Source organism: Anthonomus grandis, chromosome 20 (genome assembly GCF_022605725.1).
Source record: "Anthonomus grandis grandis chromosome 20, icAntGran1.3, whole genome shotgun sequence".
NCBI lineage: Eukaryota > Metazoa > Arthropoda > Insecta > Coleoptera > Curculionidae > Anthonomus > Anthonomus grandis.
The window spans coordinates 7,164,610-7,180,627 of NC_065565.1; the positions used below are offsets into that span (position 1 = coordinate 7,164,610).

A 16,018-nucleotide genomic window follows, 5' to 3' on the forward strand; every position below is an offset into this window, starting at 1 on the left:
GATTCGTCAGGTGGAAATTTCGACGTTTCGCCTTCAAAAAGATCAAGTGTAGCGGCGTTTTATTTTGGCTTTTTGACAAACGCTCTCATGCGGTTTGTCTGTGCCGCGGCCCTGGCATCCGCATCCTATTGAATAATTCCTCATTAACACGCTTAAACTTGAATTGTATACACGTTTCAGTTCCGTGGTAACGTAATTTATCCCCTGGGGGTTTCTCTTCTCGTTATAATTTACGGTGGTGCAGTTATGACAACAGTGTGCGAAGGGTAGTTTCTGTATATGCTTATAGTAAGACGAGGACAGTAGGAAATATACAGGTTTGGCAAGATTCGTTCTTGCGTGCCGATAGTACAGAGATGTTCACATTTAGGAAGAGGACTTGGTTTGTTTCGTCAAGGCACCTCGGGAAAACTCAAATATTTCGAGTTTTGTTTGAAGGATTTTTAAAGTTTATTTAGTAAAGGCGGGAAAATGTTTAAATAATCTAAAAAATTAAAAATTTTTTTTTTTTTTAAAATTAAAAATTTCCAAATTTGGACCACTAGGACTTGAGTTATCGCTTGATCCTTGAGAGAGAACATAGTTTGCTTCTTACAGGCACCCCTGGACTAAGAATTCCATTATCTTGACATTTAGTCAACGGATTTTAGTGATTTTTTCAAAAAAGACTAAAAAAGACTTCAGACTAGTCCACGAATCAATCATTTCTAAATTTGGACTAACAGAACTCGAGATATTCACTTGCCAATGAGAGACAAATTATTTTCTTCCTTACAGGCACTCCTGGACTAAGAATTCCATTATCTTGACTTCTAGTCATCGGATTTTAGTGATTTTTTCAAAAAAGACTAAAAAAGACTTCAGACTCAATCATTTCTAAATTTGGACTAACAGAACTCGAGATATTTACTTGCCAATGAGAGACAAATTATTTTCTTCCTTACAGGCACTCCTGGACTAAGAATTCCATTATCTTGACTTCTAGTCAACAGATTTTAGTGATTTTTTCAAAAAAGACTAAAAAAGACTTCAGACTAGTCTATAAATCAATAATTTTTAAATTTGAACTAATAGAACTCGAGATATTCACTTGCCAATGAGAGACAAATTATTTTGTTCCTTACAGGCACTCCTGGACTAAGAATTCCATTATCTTGACTTCTAGTCAACGGATTTTAGTGATTTTTTCAAAAGAGACTAAGAAAGACTTCAGACTAGTCCGCAAATCAACAGTTTCTAAATTTGGACTACTAGAACTTGAGATATTTACTTCCCAATGAGAGACAAATTATTTTGTTCCTTACAGGCACTAGTGGACTAAGAATTCCATTATCTTGACTTCTGGTCAACGGATTTTAGTGATTTTTTCAAAAAAGACTAAAAAAGACTTCAGACTCAATCATTTCTAAATTTGGACTAACAGAACTCGAGATATTTACTTGCCAATGAGAGACAAATTATTTTCTTCCTTACAGGCACTCCTGGACTAAGAATTCCATTATCTTGACTTCTAGTCAACAGATTTTAGTGATTTTTTCAAAAAAGACTAAAAAAGACTTCAGACTAGTCTATAAATCAATAATTTTTAAATTTGAACTAATAGAACTCGAGATATTCACTTGCCAATGAGAGACAAATTATTTTGTTCCTTACAGGCACTCCTGGACTAAGAATTCCATTATCTTGACTTCTAGTCAACGGATTTTAGTGATTTTTTCAAAAGAGACTAAGAAAGACTTCAGACTAGTCCGCAAATCAACAGTTTCTAAATTTGGACTACTAGAACTTGAGATATTTACTTCCCAATGAGAGACAAATTATTTTGTTCCTTACAGGCACTAGTGGACTAAGAATTCCATTATCTTGACTTCTGGTCAACGGATTTTAGTGATTTTTTCAAAAAAGACTAAAAAAGACTTCAGACTCAATCATTTCTAAATTTGGACTAACAGAACTCGAGATATTTACTTGCCAATGAGAGACAAATTATTTTCTTCCTTACAGGCACTCCTGGACTAAGAATTCCATTATCTTGACTTCTAGTCAACAGATTTTAGTGATTTTTTCAAAAAAGACTAAAAAAGACTTCAGACTAGTCTATAAATCAATAATTTTTAAATTTGAACTAATAGAACTCGAGATATTCACTTGCCAATGAGAGACAAATTATTTTGTTCCTTACAGGCACTCCTGGACTAAGAATTCCATTATCTTGACTTCTAGTCAACGGATTTTAGTGATTTTTTCAAAAGAGACTAAGAAAGACTTCAGACTAGTCCGCAAATCAACAGTTTCTAAATTTGGACTACTAGAACTTGAGATATTTACTTCCCAATGAGAGACAAATTATTTTGTTCCTTAAAGGCACTCCTAGACTAAGAATTCCATTATCTTGACTTCTAGTCAACGGATTTTAGTGATTTTTTCAAAAAAGACTAAAAAAGATTTCAGACTAGTCCACAAGTCAATAATTTTTAAATTTGGACTAATAGAACTCGAGATATTCACTTGCCAATGAGAGATAAATTATTTTCTTCCTTACAGGCACTCTTGGACTAAGAATTCCATTATCTTGACTTCTAGTCAACGGATTTTAGTGATTTTTTCAAAAAAGACTAAAAAAGACTTCAGACTAGTCCACAAATCAATAATTTTTAAATTTGGACTAATAGAACTCGAGATATTTACTTGCCAATGAGAGACAAATTATTTTCTTCCTTACAGGCACTCCTGGACTAAGAATTCCATTATCTTGACTTCTAGTCAACGGATTTTAGTGATTTTTTCAAAAAAGACTAAAAAAGATTTCAGACTAGTCCACAAGTCAATAATTTTTAAATTTGGACTAATAGAACTCGAGATATTCACTTGCCAATGAGAGACAAATTATTTTCTTCCTTACAGGCACTCCTGGACTAAGAATTCCATTATCTTGACTTCTAGTCAACAGATTTTAGTGATTTTTTCAAAAAAGACTAAAAAAGACTTCAGACTAGTCTATAAATCAATAATTTTTAAATTTGAACTAATAGAACTCGAGATATTCACTTGCCAATGAGAGACAAATTATTTTGTTCCTTACAGGCACTCCTGGACTAAGAATTCCATTATCTTGACTTCTAGTCAACGGATTTTAGTGATTTTTTCAAAAGAGACTAAGAAAGACTTCAGACTAGTCCGCAAATCAACAGTTTCTAAATTTGGACTACTAGAACTTGAGATATTTACTTCCCAATGAGAGACAAATTATTTTGTTCCTTACAGGCACTAGTGGACTAAGAATTCCATTATCTTGACTTCTGGTCAACGGATTTTAGTGATTTTTTCAAAAAAGACTAAAAAAGACTTCAGACTAGTCCACAAGTCAATAATTTTTAAATTTGGACTAATAGAACTCGAGATATTCACTTGCCAATGAGAGATAAATTATTTTCTTCCTTACAGGCACTCCTGGACTAAGAATTCCATTATCTTGACTTCTAGTCATCGGATTTTAGTGATTTTTTCAAAAAAGACTAAAAAAGACTTCAGACTAGTCCACGAATCAATCATTTCTAAATTTGGACTAACAGAACTCGAGATATTTACTTGCCAATGAGAGACAAATTATTTTCTTCCTTACAGGCACTCCTGGACTAAGAATTCCATTATCTTGACTTCTAGTCAACGGATTTTAGTGATTTTTTCAAAAAAGACTAAAAAAGATTTCAGACTAGTCCACAAGTCAATAATTTTTAAATTTGGACTAATAGAACTCGAGATATTCACTTGCCAATGAGAGACAAATTATTTTCTTCCTTACAGGCACTCCTGGACTAAGAATTCCATTATCTTGACTTCTAGTCAACAGATTTTAGTGATTTTTTCAAAAAAGACTAAAAAAGACTTCAGACTAGTCTATAAATCAATAATTTTTAAATTTGAACTAATAGAACTCGAGATATTCACTTGCCAATGAGAGACAAATTATTTTGTTCCTTACAGGCACTCCTGGACTAAGAATTCCATTATCTTGACTTCTAGTCAACGGATTTTAGTGATTTTTTCAAAAGAGACTAAGAAAGACTTCAGACTAGTCCGCAAATCAACAGTTTCTAAATTTGGACTACTAGAACTTGAGATATTTACTTCCCAATGAGAGACAAATTATTTTGTTCCTTACAGGCACTAGTGGACTAAGAATTCCATTATCTTGACTTCTGGTCAACGGATTTTAGTGATTTTTTCAAAAAAGACTAAAAAAGACTTCAGACTAGTCCACGAATCAATAATTTCTAAATTTGGACTACCAAAACCCGAGATATTCACTTGCCAATAAGAGACAAATTTTTTTTTTCTTACAGGCACTCCTGGACTAAAAATGGTTCCAGGACAATCCAGTTCGCGGTAAACTAATCCATTCTGTCCAGGAACGTGACATCTTCCAGGGCTTTTCCCGTTTTCATCGCACAATGAGGTCCAGAAAAACAATTTCCCCGTGAACAAGATAAATTAGATTTCGTGCCGCGCTGTCCGTCCGTCCGCTCCATTAAATGCTTTTCCAGGGAAAAATTAATTAACAGCGCGAATCCGGATATCCAGACTTATATGGAACACTTTTCTGAACATCGTACTTTTTATTTCATTTAGATCGTTCAAGTAGTTTTTGAGATATTGGACTTCAAAGTGAGTAATCAACTTGGGGGGTCAGACGCAGTCCATGGACTCCGCTGCTTAAAAGTGCGAATACTCCTCAAAGTATTTCCTAAACTAGTTTGAACCTTAAACATTATTTGTTAAGAACACTTTTCTGAATATAATGCTTTTTGTTTCATTAAGATCGTCCCAGTAGTTATTTAGGTACAGGGCTTCAAAGTGAGTGATCAACTTGGGGGTCAGGCGCAATACATGGACTCCGCTGCTTAAAAGTGCGAATACTCCTCAAAGTATTTCCTGAACTGGTTTGAACTTTAAACATTATTTGTTAAGAATTCTTTTCTGATTAAGATGCTTTTTATTCCATTAAGATCGTTTAAGTAGTTATTCAGATATCGGACTTCAAAGTGAGTGATCAACTTGGGGGTCAGATATTCACTTGCCAATCGGTGCATCAATTTTTTTTTAACAAACTGGACTGTTCCTCGAGAACGTCTTAATAAATATTGAATCGTTCCTTATAATTGGCCGCAATTTCCACACATATTGTACAACATCTAGTACAATAGATTAAATTGCCAAGACCCGCACTTAAATCAAACGACCTTGAACGAATCATACTCTCGACTGAAGTCATTGATAAAAGCGACTGACTGGTAAACACAATCACAATCGCTTTATCACTATTTTATTTAATGGTGTCACTATAAACAGTGTAAGTGATCAATATGGTGCAAGCATGGTACATGGACAATGGGGACTACGATCAGAGGGAAGAACACCACAGGAACCCCCCCGAGTACGTCACCTTGGACGATCTGTTCCAGAAAACTGGAGTGGAATATTTCAAGGTTAGTTTATAGCCAAGGTCACGTCCGAGGTCACTTCATTAATGATTCCAGCTCAATGTGGCCACCATGGACACCGACGGTGTCCTTGAAAAAATTAAGAGAGACAGAGGTTACACCTACGAGGACGAGGTCTTAATACCCCCCGCGGACCCCGTGGAACCCTTCGAGGACAAACTGAAGATCTTCTACAAGGAGCATCTGCACACCGACGAAGAGATCCGACTTCCGGTGGCAGGGTCCGGTTATTTCGACGTGAGAGACAAGGACGACCGGTGGATCAGGATCAGAGTGGAGCCGGGCGATTTGCTCATCGTTCCCGCGGGGATTTACCATCGGTTCACCTTGGATACGAACGTAAGTAAAGGCAAAGTTTGATTAAGTTCAATGGGCGATTTGGTTCTTTTTAGAACTACATTAGAACCAGGAGGTTCTTTGTGGGAGAACCAGTCTGGACCCCACATAACAGACCTGCAGAGGACATGGAGGCCAGAAGGGAATACGTGCAGAAAATTGCCTCCGGAAAGTTTGTTAAGGCTCATTAAATTCGCATTTTATTAGTTTACCTTCACTTTAAAGTGCTATATCTGAAACACTGTTTGAAGTATCTTAATGAAATAAAAAGCATTATATTCAGAAAAGTGTTCTTAACAAATAATGTTTATGCTTCAAACCAGTTTAGGAAATACTTTGAGGAGTATTCGCACTTTTAAGCAGTGTAGTCCATGGACTGCGTCTGACCCCCAAGTTGATCACTCACTTTGAAGTCCTGTATCTAAAAAACTACTGGGACGATCTTAATGAAACAAAAAGCATCTTAATCAGAAAAGTATTCCAAACAAATAATGTCTAAGGTTCAAACCAGTTAAGGAAATACTTTGAGGAGTATTGGCACTTTTAAGCAGCAGAGTCCATGGACTGCGTCTGACCCCCAAGTAGATCACTCACTTCGAAGTCCTGTATCTAAATAACTACTTGGACGATCTTAATCGAATAAAAAGCATTATATTTAGAAAAGTGTTCTTAACAAATAATGTTAAAGGTTCAAACCAGTTTAGGAAATACTTTGAGGAGTATTCGCATTTTTAAGCAGCAGAGTCCATGGACTGTGTCTGACCCCAAAGTTGATCACTCACTTTGAAGTCCTGTACCTAAATAACTACTTGGACGATCTTAATGAAACAAAAAGCATCTTAATCAGAAAAGTGTTCTTAACAAATAATGTTAAAGGTTCAAACCAGTTTAGGAAATACTTCGAGGAGTATTCGCACTTTTAAGCAGCGGAGTCCATGGACTGCGTCTGACCCCCAAGTAGATCACTCACTTCGAAGTCCAATATCTCAAAAACTACTTGAACGATCTGAATGAAATAAAAAGTACGATGTTCAGAAAAGTGTTTTATATAAGTCTGGATATCCGGATTGCCGCCGTTAATTAATTTTTCCCTGGAAAAGCATTTAATGGAGGGGACGGACGGACAGCGCGGCGCGAAATCTAATTTATCTTGTTCACGGGGAAATTGTTTTTCTGGACCTCATTGGGCGATGAAAACGGGAAAAGCCCTGGAAGATGTCACGTTCCTGGATAGAATGAATTAATTTACCGCACACTGGATTGTCCTGGAACCCTCTGGGAACGTTAATTGCTCCTTGCAAGCGATCATGACTATAATATCGATACTTCTCAGGTTTAGTCAGTTTTTCTTTGCAGTAGGAAAGAGATAGAAACAGTCCAAATTTGGAAATTATTGGTTTGTGGACTAGTGTGAAGTCTTTTTTAGTCTTTTTTGAAAAATTCACTAAAATCCGTTCACTAGAAGTGAAGATAATGGAATTCTTAGTCCAGGAGTGCCTGTAAGGAAAAAAATAATTTGCCTCTTATTGGCGAATGAATATCTCGAGTTCTAGTAGTTCAAATTTTGAAATTATTGATATATAGACTAGTCTGAAGTCTTTTTTAGTCTTTTTTGAAAAAATCACTAAAATCCATGCACTAGAACTCAAGGTATTCAAATTCTTATTCCAGGAGTGCCTGGAAGAAGCAAAAAACTTTGACCTTCCCTGTGACCTCGACTTAACCTTCGACTCGACCTTGACTTGACCTTCGTGGTGACCCTCGACGTCTCTTCACCCAACCATCGACTCGACCTGACCTTGACCCGACCCTCACTTGACTTGAATTTTCAAAACGCTCTAATTATTCCCTTAACACCCCAACCAAAACAGCCCTAGCTCCGTCAATTTTCCACCCCCGAAGACGTTTTTACCCTCAAATCCATCCTCGGGAATCCCATTATAACGGCGTAAAAAAATTATGAGGATAAGTGAAGTGGTTTTCAAGTTATGATCAAAAATGTCGGCTAATGCATAAAAATCAATATTCAAATTAGGTGGCTCTGGGACCTTGATGGACAAAATTGTCTCTAACTCAAAAAGTTTTTGAGGTACAAGAATTGTTTGTATATCAAATTGTTTGGTAAGAAATGGACTTTCTTAAACTGAAACCCGTTTTAAAATATTCCCATTATTTCTTAAGATACCTGCAAGGAAAGTTAGAATTTGTTAAGAAAAATGGCAAAAAAAACCACCCTAACCAAAACGGCCCTAGCTACCTTAATTTTTAAGCTAGAATGACGTTTTTAGCCTTAAATGCATCCTCAGGAATCTCACTACCATCATGTGAAAAAATTATCAAAATATCTTAAACAGTTTCAAAGTTATGACCAAAAATGTCAGCTAATGCATAAATATGTTGTCGTTGCAATATTGTTCTAAAAACTTCAAATTTGACCGCTCTTGGACCTTCGAGGACAAAATTGTCTCTAACTTAAAAAGTTTTTGAGGTACAAAAACCGCTTGCATATGAAATTGTTTGGTAAGAAACGCCCTTTCTTGCACTAAAGCCCTTTTTAAAATATCCCTAATAGTTTTTAAGATATTCGTGAGGAAAGTCAAAATTTGTTCAAATAAGTAGCAAAAAAAACTACCCTAACCAAAACAGCCCTAGCTACTTCAATTTTTGAGCGAAATCGACGTTTTTACCCTTAAATCCATCCTCAGGAATCTCGCTACCATCATGTGAAAAAATTATCAAAATATCTTAAGTGGTTTCCAAGTTATGACCGAAAATGTCGGCTAATGCATAAAAATCAATGTCCAAAAAAAACAACCCCAACCTAAACCGCCCTAGCCACCTCAATTTTTAAGCTAGAATGACGTTTTTACTTTCAAATCCATCCTCAGGAATCCCACTATAACATAGTGAAAAAATTATGAGAATATCTTAACTAGTTTCCGAGTTATGACCAAAAATGTCGGCTAATGCATAAATACGTTGTCGTTGCAATATTGTTCAAAAAACTTCAAATTTGGCCGCTCTTGGACCTTCGAGGACAAAATTGTCTCTAACTCAAAAAGTTTTTGAGGTACAAAAACCGTTTGCATATGAAATTGTTTGGTAAGAAACACCCTTTCTTGCAATAAAACTCTTTTAAAAATACTCCCAATACTTCTTAAGATATTCGCAAGGAAAGTTGAAATTTGTTTAAAAAAGAAGTAAAAAAAATCACCCCAACCAAAACCGCCCTAACTACCTCAATTTTTGAGCGAAATCGACGTTTTTACCCTCAAATCCATCCTCAGGAATCCCACTACCATGATGTGAAAAAATTATCAAAATATCTTAAGTGGTCTCCAAGTTATGACCGAAAATGTCAGCTAATGCATAAAAATCAATCTCCAAAAAAAATAACCCCAACCAAAACCTCCCTAGCTACTTCAATTTTTGAGCGAAATCGATGTTTTTACCCTTAAATCCATCCTCAGGAATCCCACTACCATAATGTGAAAAAATTATCCAAATATCTTAAGTAGTTTCAAAGTTATGACCAAAAATGTCAGCTAATGCATAAATATGTTGTCGTTGCAATATTGTTCTAAAAACTTCAAATTTGACCGCTCTTGGACCTTCGAGGACAAAATTGTCTCTAACTCAAAAAGTTTTTGAGGTACAAAAACCGTTTGCATATGAAATTGTTTGGTAAGAAACGCCCTTTCTTGCACTAAAGCCCTTTTTAAGATATCCCCAATAGTTTTCAAGATATTCGCGTGGAAAGTTAAAATTTGTTAAAAAAAAGTAGTAAAAAAACCACCCCAACCAAAACCGCCCTAACTACATCAATTTTTGAGCGAAATCGACGTTTTTACCCTTAAATCCATCCTCAGAAATCCCATTATCATGATGTGAAAAAATTATCAAAATATCTTCAGTAGTTTTAAAGTTATGACCAAAAATGTCGGCTAATGCATAAAAATGTTGTCGTTGCAATATTGTTCTAAAAACTTCAAATTTGACCGCTCTTGGACCTTCGAGGACAAAATTGTCTCTAACTCAAAAAGTTTTTGAGGTACAAGAATCGTTTGCATATGAAATTGTTTGGTAAGAAACGCCCTTTCTTGCACTAAAACCTTTTTTAAAATATACCCAATAGTTCATAAGATATTCGCGGGGAAAGTTAAAATTTGTTAAAAAAAAGTAGCAAAAAAAACTACCCCAACCAAAACCGCCCTAGCTGCCTCAATTTTTAAGCTACAACGACGTTTTGACCCTCAAATCCATCCTCAGCAATCCCACTATAACGGCGTCAAAAAATTATGAGAATAACTCAAGTGGTTTCCAAGTTATGACCAAAAATGTGTAACAACCGATGGACACCTGAGGCAACACATTCTCAGAAGAATTTAACCCATACAGTGCCTGATAATTATAACAAATCTTACTCTAATTCTCACCTGCGTTCAACCTCAATCGTGCTAAAAAAAAATTTAAATAAAACACCTTAACACAAAACAAACTTTATTTAACATGCAATAGAAAGAGACGTCAATACTGCGCATCCTGAAAAACTCGATACACGGTTTTACTGAGTGCCACCCCCAAGCATTTATTGCCGCATTTAATGCCCGCGAGCATCCTCTCCCCTTCGCCGGGGGGCGAGTTTTCGTAGCGGGTCTTAAGCGACCGGGGAGTGGGGTACACTCTCACTACGGCCAAGGCCTTATCCACGGACAACCCTTTGATTTGCACCAACATTTTAACGAACAAATCGGACACGTGCTGCACCCTCTAAAAAACAACCGGATTTCAATCAATCAATCAACTAAAACACCCCCCTCCAATGGGGTTTTAAGTGACTTAACCTTGTTTTTAATTGATATATCCTGGAATTCTTTGAAAGTGATTAGGTCGATCGAGTCCCTGTTAAGGTCCACCGGTCTATAAGTGTCTTTGGGGCAACTGCAGAGGGTTTTTGACTGAAACGAGAGCGTTTAATTGAGTGACAGTTAAGCTTTTGTTGATAAAACGCACCGCGAATATTCGCTTGAGTGTGCCGAACATGTTCGCCAAATACTCGACGGTTTCTTTGGTGTTTTCCGTGAATTTTACGAAGAAGTTCTCTTGGATCGCGGTGTTACTGGCCGCTTGATGCAAGTTCTTAAGCGGCAGTCCGACGTGCTGATTATTACCGTGACTTTCCACTAAATAAATCAGGTTCTCTATTCCGGACTTTTTGAGTCTGAACTTTTGCTCGTAGTACCTTAAAGGGAAACCTGGACGCTAGCAACCGAAGCTCGAAAGGATAATTTAGTCCAGGCACTATAGTTTTTCTAACCGGATTTCTGGATCGTTTTAATTATCTACCCCTTATAAAGGGTCTGAGGCTAATAAGAAACTTATTCCAGGCATTTGAGGCCTTTATGGAGAAAATTGCCTCTAACTCAAAGAGTTTTTGAGGTACAGGAATCGTTTGCGTATGAAATTGTTTGGTAAGAAGTGGACTTTCTTGAACTGAAACCCGTTTTAAAATATTCCCATTATTACTTAAGATATTTGCAAGGAAAGTTAGAATGTGTTAAGAAAAATTGCGAAAAAAACAGCTTCACCAAAACGGCCCTAGCTGCCTCAATTTTTAAGATAGAGTGACGTTTTTACCCTTAAATCCGTCCTCAGGAATCCCGTTATCATTGTGTGAAAAAATTATAAAAATATCTTAAGTAGTTTCCAAGTTATGACCAAAAATGTGTGATATTGGATAAAATTCAATCTTTAAATTAAGTGGCTCTGGGACCTTGATGGACAAAATTGTCTCTAACTCAAAAAGTTTTTGAGGTACAAGAATTGTTTGCATATCAAATTGTTTGGTAAGAAACACCCTTTCTTGCAGTAAAACTCTTTTAAAAATACTCCCAATGCTTCTTAAGATATTCGCGAGGAAAGTTAAAATTTGTTTAAAAAAGTAGTAAAAAAAACCACCCCAACCAAAATCGCCCTAGCTACTTCAATTTTTGAGCGAAATCGACGTTTTTACCTTCAAATCCATCCTCAGGAATCCCACTACCATAATGTGGAAAAATTATCAAAATATCTTAAGTAGTTTCAAAGTTATGACCAAAAATGTCGGCTAATGCATAAAAATGTTATCGTTGCAATATTGTTCTAAAAACTTCAAATTTGGCGGCTCTTGGACCTTCGAGAACAAAATTGTCTCTAACTCAAAAAGTTTTTGAGGTACAAAAACCGTTTGCATATGAAATTGTTTGGTAAGAAACGGCCTTTTTTGCACTAAAACCTTTTTTAAAATATCCCCAATAGTTCTTAAGATATTCGCAAGAAAAGTTAAAATTTGTTCAAAAAAGTAGCAATAAAAACCACCCCAACCAAAACCTCCCTAACTACTTCAATTTTTGAGCAAAATCGACGGTTTTACCCTCAAATCCATTTTCAGGAATCCCACTACCATAGTGTGAAAAAATTATGAGACTATCTTAAGTGGTCTCCAAGTTATGACCGAAAATGTCGGCTAATGCATAAAAATCAATCTCCAAAAAAAACAACCCCAACCAAAACGGCCCTAGCTACATCAATTTTTGAGCGAAATCGACGTTTTTACCCTCAAATCCATCTTCAGGAATCCCACTACCATCATGTGAAAAAATTATCAAAATATCTTAAACAGTTTCAAAGTTATGACCAAAAATGTTGGCTAAGGCATAAATATGTTGTCATTGCAATATTGTTCTAAAAACTTCAAATTTGGCCGCTCTTGGACCTTCGAGGACAAAATTGTCTCTAACTCAAAAAGTTTTTGAGGTACAAAAACCGTTTGCATATGAAATTGTTTGGTAAGAAACACCCTTTCTTGCACTAAAACTCTTTTAAAAATACTCCCAATACTTCTTAAGATATTCGCAATGAAAGTTGAAATTTGTTTAAAAAATTAGTAAAAAAAAACCACTCAACCAAAACGGCCCTAGCAACCTCAATTTTTAACCCAGACCGACGTTTTTACCCTCAAATCCATCTTCAGGAATCCCACTACCATCATGTGAAAAAATTATCAAAATATCTTAAGTAGTTTCAAAGTTATGACCAAAAATGTTGACTAATGCATAAATATGTTGTCGTTGCAATATTGTTCTAAAAACTTAAAATTTGGCCGCTCTTGGACCTTCGAGGACAAAATTGTCTCTAACTCAAAAAGTTTTTGAGGTACAAAAACCGTTTGCATATGAAATTGTTTGGTAAGAAACGCCCTTTCTTGCACTACATCCCTTTTAAAAATGCTCCCAATAGTTCTTAAGATATTCGCGAGGAAAGTTAAAATTTGTTCAAAAAAGGAGCAAAAAAAACCACACCAACCAAAACGGCCCTAGCTACCTCAATTTTTAACCCAGACCGACGTTTTTACCCTTAAATCCATCCTCAGGAATCCCACTACCACAATGTGAAAAAACTATGAGAATATCTTAAGTACTTTCGAAGTTACGACCAAAAATGTCAAGCAACAACCTGAACACCTCGGACATGACGACAATCCCAAAATAATTCAACCCCTAAGTGCCTGGAATAATAAACTGATGAACTGAGTGCCTGGAATAAATAAACAATTCATCACCGCATTCTTTCACCCTCAAAGTGCACCCTCTCAACCTCAACCGTACCTTTTATCTTTAATACTAGAAGCGAAATCGTCCATCCTCTTCCTCTCCACGGCATAAGGTAACACGAGTTCCTCGTTCGACCCTCTGTCCCTACTGACCCACACGAAATCGCTCACTTTCAACTTTTTCACCTCAAATTGGACCCCGTGTTCGATCAAACGTTGCAACAGTTCGTCCTTGTGGCTGTTGGAGAATCTACGACGAAGGGTTCAATCAAATCAAAGGAAGTAATCCACATTCGGTTCGGGTGGAACTTACCCTGAGGTCTCGCTAGTGTCCACATAGAGAATGACGTCGAAACTGTAGGGGGACATGCTAAAAGCCCTACAGCTCTCTTCGAAGGTTCTCTTGCACCCTTTGCCGCTACAGGAGGCAACTGTAGCGAACTTTTGCAAAGGGGTTTTGGCGGTTTGAGGTTGTTCCGGACAAGATTCAACTCTGGGGAGTGCAGTTCTTTCAAAGAAAATCTCATCCAAACAGTCCTGATTTAGATCTACAGGATCTTCATCAGTTTCCGAGACATTATCGGGTAATTCAACTTGGGATTTCTCATAAAGCTTCTTTGCTAAATCCCACCCCTTTTTGGTCAAAGAGAACTTTGCCGGGTTGCTCTTTTTCAGCACCAACTCCTTGGATAGTAGAGTCCTCATTGAGGACCACGCGTTATATCTTGATCCAGGATCTGGTTTTGTGAATGAAGAATTGTCCAGATAAGGTGTTCCCAAGAGGACTATGTCTGATTTTTTTAAATATCCTGGATAGTCTGGCTTAAGGCTTTCCGTGTATAGGGTGATCAAGATGGCATAGCCGCCCGAACCGTATTGGGGGACATATTGTTTCGAACCCCCTGGAATTAATGTGGGGTTTTAAGGGTAATTTTTTAAATCTAGAGAAATTATTAAAAAATTGTCCAGGCAGTTGGAATTGCTGAAAATGCAGTTATCGATGCCTGGAAATGTTTTTCTTAAATTTCTATTTACTTGGAAACTATTGGAATAATGAAAATTTTCATAGACACATTATTTGTTTGGAATTAAAAATCCTTTCTTATGGTGCAATTTTCATGAAAATATGTCGAGAATTAGAGGAGTTATGACAAAATCACTTTATTCCCAGGAAATCTTTCTTCATTATTTTTTATCGAGGAAACTATTGGAATAATGAAAATTTTCATAGACACATTATTTGTTTGGAATTAAAAATCCTCTCTTATGGTGCAATTTTCATGAAAATATGTCGAGAATTAGAGGAGTTATGACGAAAACACTTTATTCCTGGAAAATCTTTCTTCATTATTTTTTATCGAGGAAACTATTGGAATAATGAAAATTTTCATAGACACATTATTTGTTTGGAATTAAAAATCCTCTCTTATGGTGCAATTTCCATGAAAATATGTCGAGAATTAGAGGAGTTATGACAAAAACACTCTATTCCCGGAAAATCTTTCTTCATTATTTTTTATCGAGGAAACTATTGGAATAATGAAAATTTTCATAGACACATTATTTGTTTGGAATTAAAAATCCTCTCTTATGGTGCAATTTTCATGAAAATATGTCGAGAATTAGAGGAGTTATGACGAAAACACTTTATTCCTGGAAAATCTTTCTTCATTATTTTTTATCGAGGAAACTATTGGAATAATGAAAATTTTCATAGGCACATTATTTGTTTGGAATTAAAAATCCTCTCTTATGGTGCAATTTTCATGAAAATATGTCAAAAATTAAAGGAGTTATGATGACAAATATGGTGTCACTGTACATCAACAACCTCCAAGGCAATGACACTCATTTTCCCGAGCACACCTGAAGGTGCTGAATTTGATTTCAATTACCATTAGTGAGGACCAATTTACCCACAAACCACCACTTTTACACTTAATAAATAAATAAATTAACTTACCAGGTTTGTTTACCTCGTCAGTAACCTCTCTTGCATTACCCCTGGGTTTAGTACCCACCGTATCAGTAATAACTCTATCAGTATCTTTATTATTACCTCCCTTAGACCTTTGAGACTCAATTTCTCCCCCATTATGGGCCCTATACTCTTTTAACTTATCGTCCAACATTCTGCACAGAGTATCTCCGAACCCTTTTAGAATTTTACACTCTTTACCTGACTCCAAAGGTATTGGGTAGAGCCTCAAGGATTTTAGGGCCCTATTAAACGTGTGCTGCATCTTCGACTCTAAAATGCCAAAGAATTATAAGGCGCTAGCGGGTTTGGGGGTTCAATTTAACCTTTTGCCATCGCTTGGTCCCGCCAGGATATCAGCCATTGCTCGAACAGAGGGTTGGGGCATTTTAATTTACCGGTTATTCGAGTTTTTTGTTTGGAATTCATCATTTAATTATAACGAACAATATTAGCAAGGGATAAACAATTTGTTTAAATAATAATAATTTGCTATAAGCATGTTTGTTGTTTTAGGTTATGTTATTGTGGTGTGCTAACTTTAGGTTATGTCATTATTGACAAACAGTGACAGTGACAGTGACAGTGACATTAACAATGTTTTGTTTGATG

General features: G+C 36.2%; 3 protein-coding genes across 3 annotated transcripts in view; 1 reads left to right on the plus strand and 2 right to left on the minus strand.

Moving 5' to 3' along the window:
• LOC126747863 (uncharacterized) overlaps positions 1–16,018 on the minus strand; it is a 97,679-nt gene that overhangs the window by 33,177 nt on the left and 48,484 nt on the right. The window lies entirely within an intron of this gene.
• Positions 5,263–6,124, plus strand: LOC126747871 (acireductone dioxygenase). The gene is made up of 3 exons (XM_050456789.1): positions 5,263–5,486; positions 5,538–5,840; positions 5,894–6,124. Exons 1-3 carry the CDS (start codon positions 5,364–5,366, stop codon positions 6,026–6,028), a joined length of 561 nt encoding a protein of 186 aa, XP_050312746.1. The 5' UTR covers positions 5,263–5,363; the 3' UTR covers positions 6,029–6,124.
• On the minus strand, positions 10,325–15,972 carry LOC126747862 (crossover junction endonuclease MUS81). The gene is made up of 7 exons (XM_050456770.1): positions 15,733–15,972; positions 15,392–15,679; positions 13,742–14,330; positions 13,484–13,678; positions 10,851–11,079; positions 10,682–10,795; positions 10,325–10,607 (listed from the first exon to the last, which is right to left on the minus strand). The coding sequence occupies exons 1-7, from the start codon at positions 15,836–15,838 to the stop codon at positions 10,365–10,367; spliced, it is 1,764 nt and encodes a 587-aa protein (XP_050312727.1). The 5' UTR covers positions 15,839–15,972; the 3' UTR covers positions 10,325–10,364.

Bases quoted from the DNA above. Each gene is read 5' to 3' on its own strand.
- LOC126747871 (XM_050456789.1), top strand. From the start codon at position 5,364: ATGGTGCAAGCATGGTACATGGACAATGGGGACTACGATCAGAGGGAA. The intron at 5,487-5,537 runs GTTAGTTTATAG...TAATGATTCCAG, and splicing joins CTGGAGTGGAATATTTCAAG to CTCAATGTGGCCACCATGGA. The intron at 5,841-5,893 runs GTAAGTAAAGGC...GGTTCTTTTTAG, and splicing joins GGTTCACCTTGGATACGAAC to AACTACATTAGAACCAGGAG.
- LOC126747862 (XM_050456770.1), bottom strand. From the start codon at position 15,838: ATGATGAATTCCAAACAAAAAACTCGAATAACCGGTAAATTAAAATGC. The intron at 14,331-15,391 runs GTAAGTTAATTT...CATTAATTCCAG, and splicing joins TGACGAGGTAAACAAACCTG to GGGGTTCGAAACAATATGTC. The intron at 11,080-13,483 runs GTACGGTTGAGG...TTTCCCTTTAAG, and splicing joins TCTAGTATTAAAGATAAAAG to GTACTACGAGCAAAAGTTCA.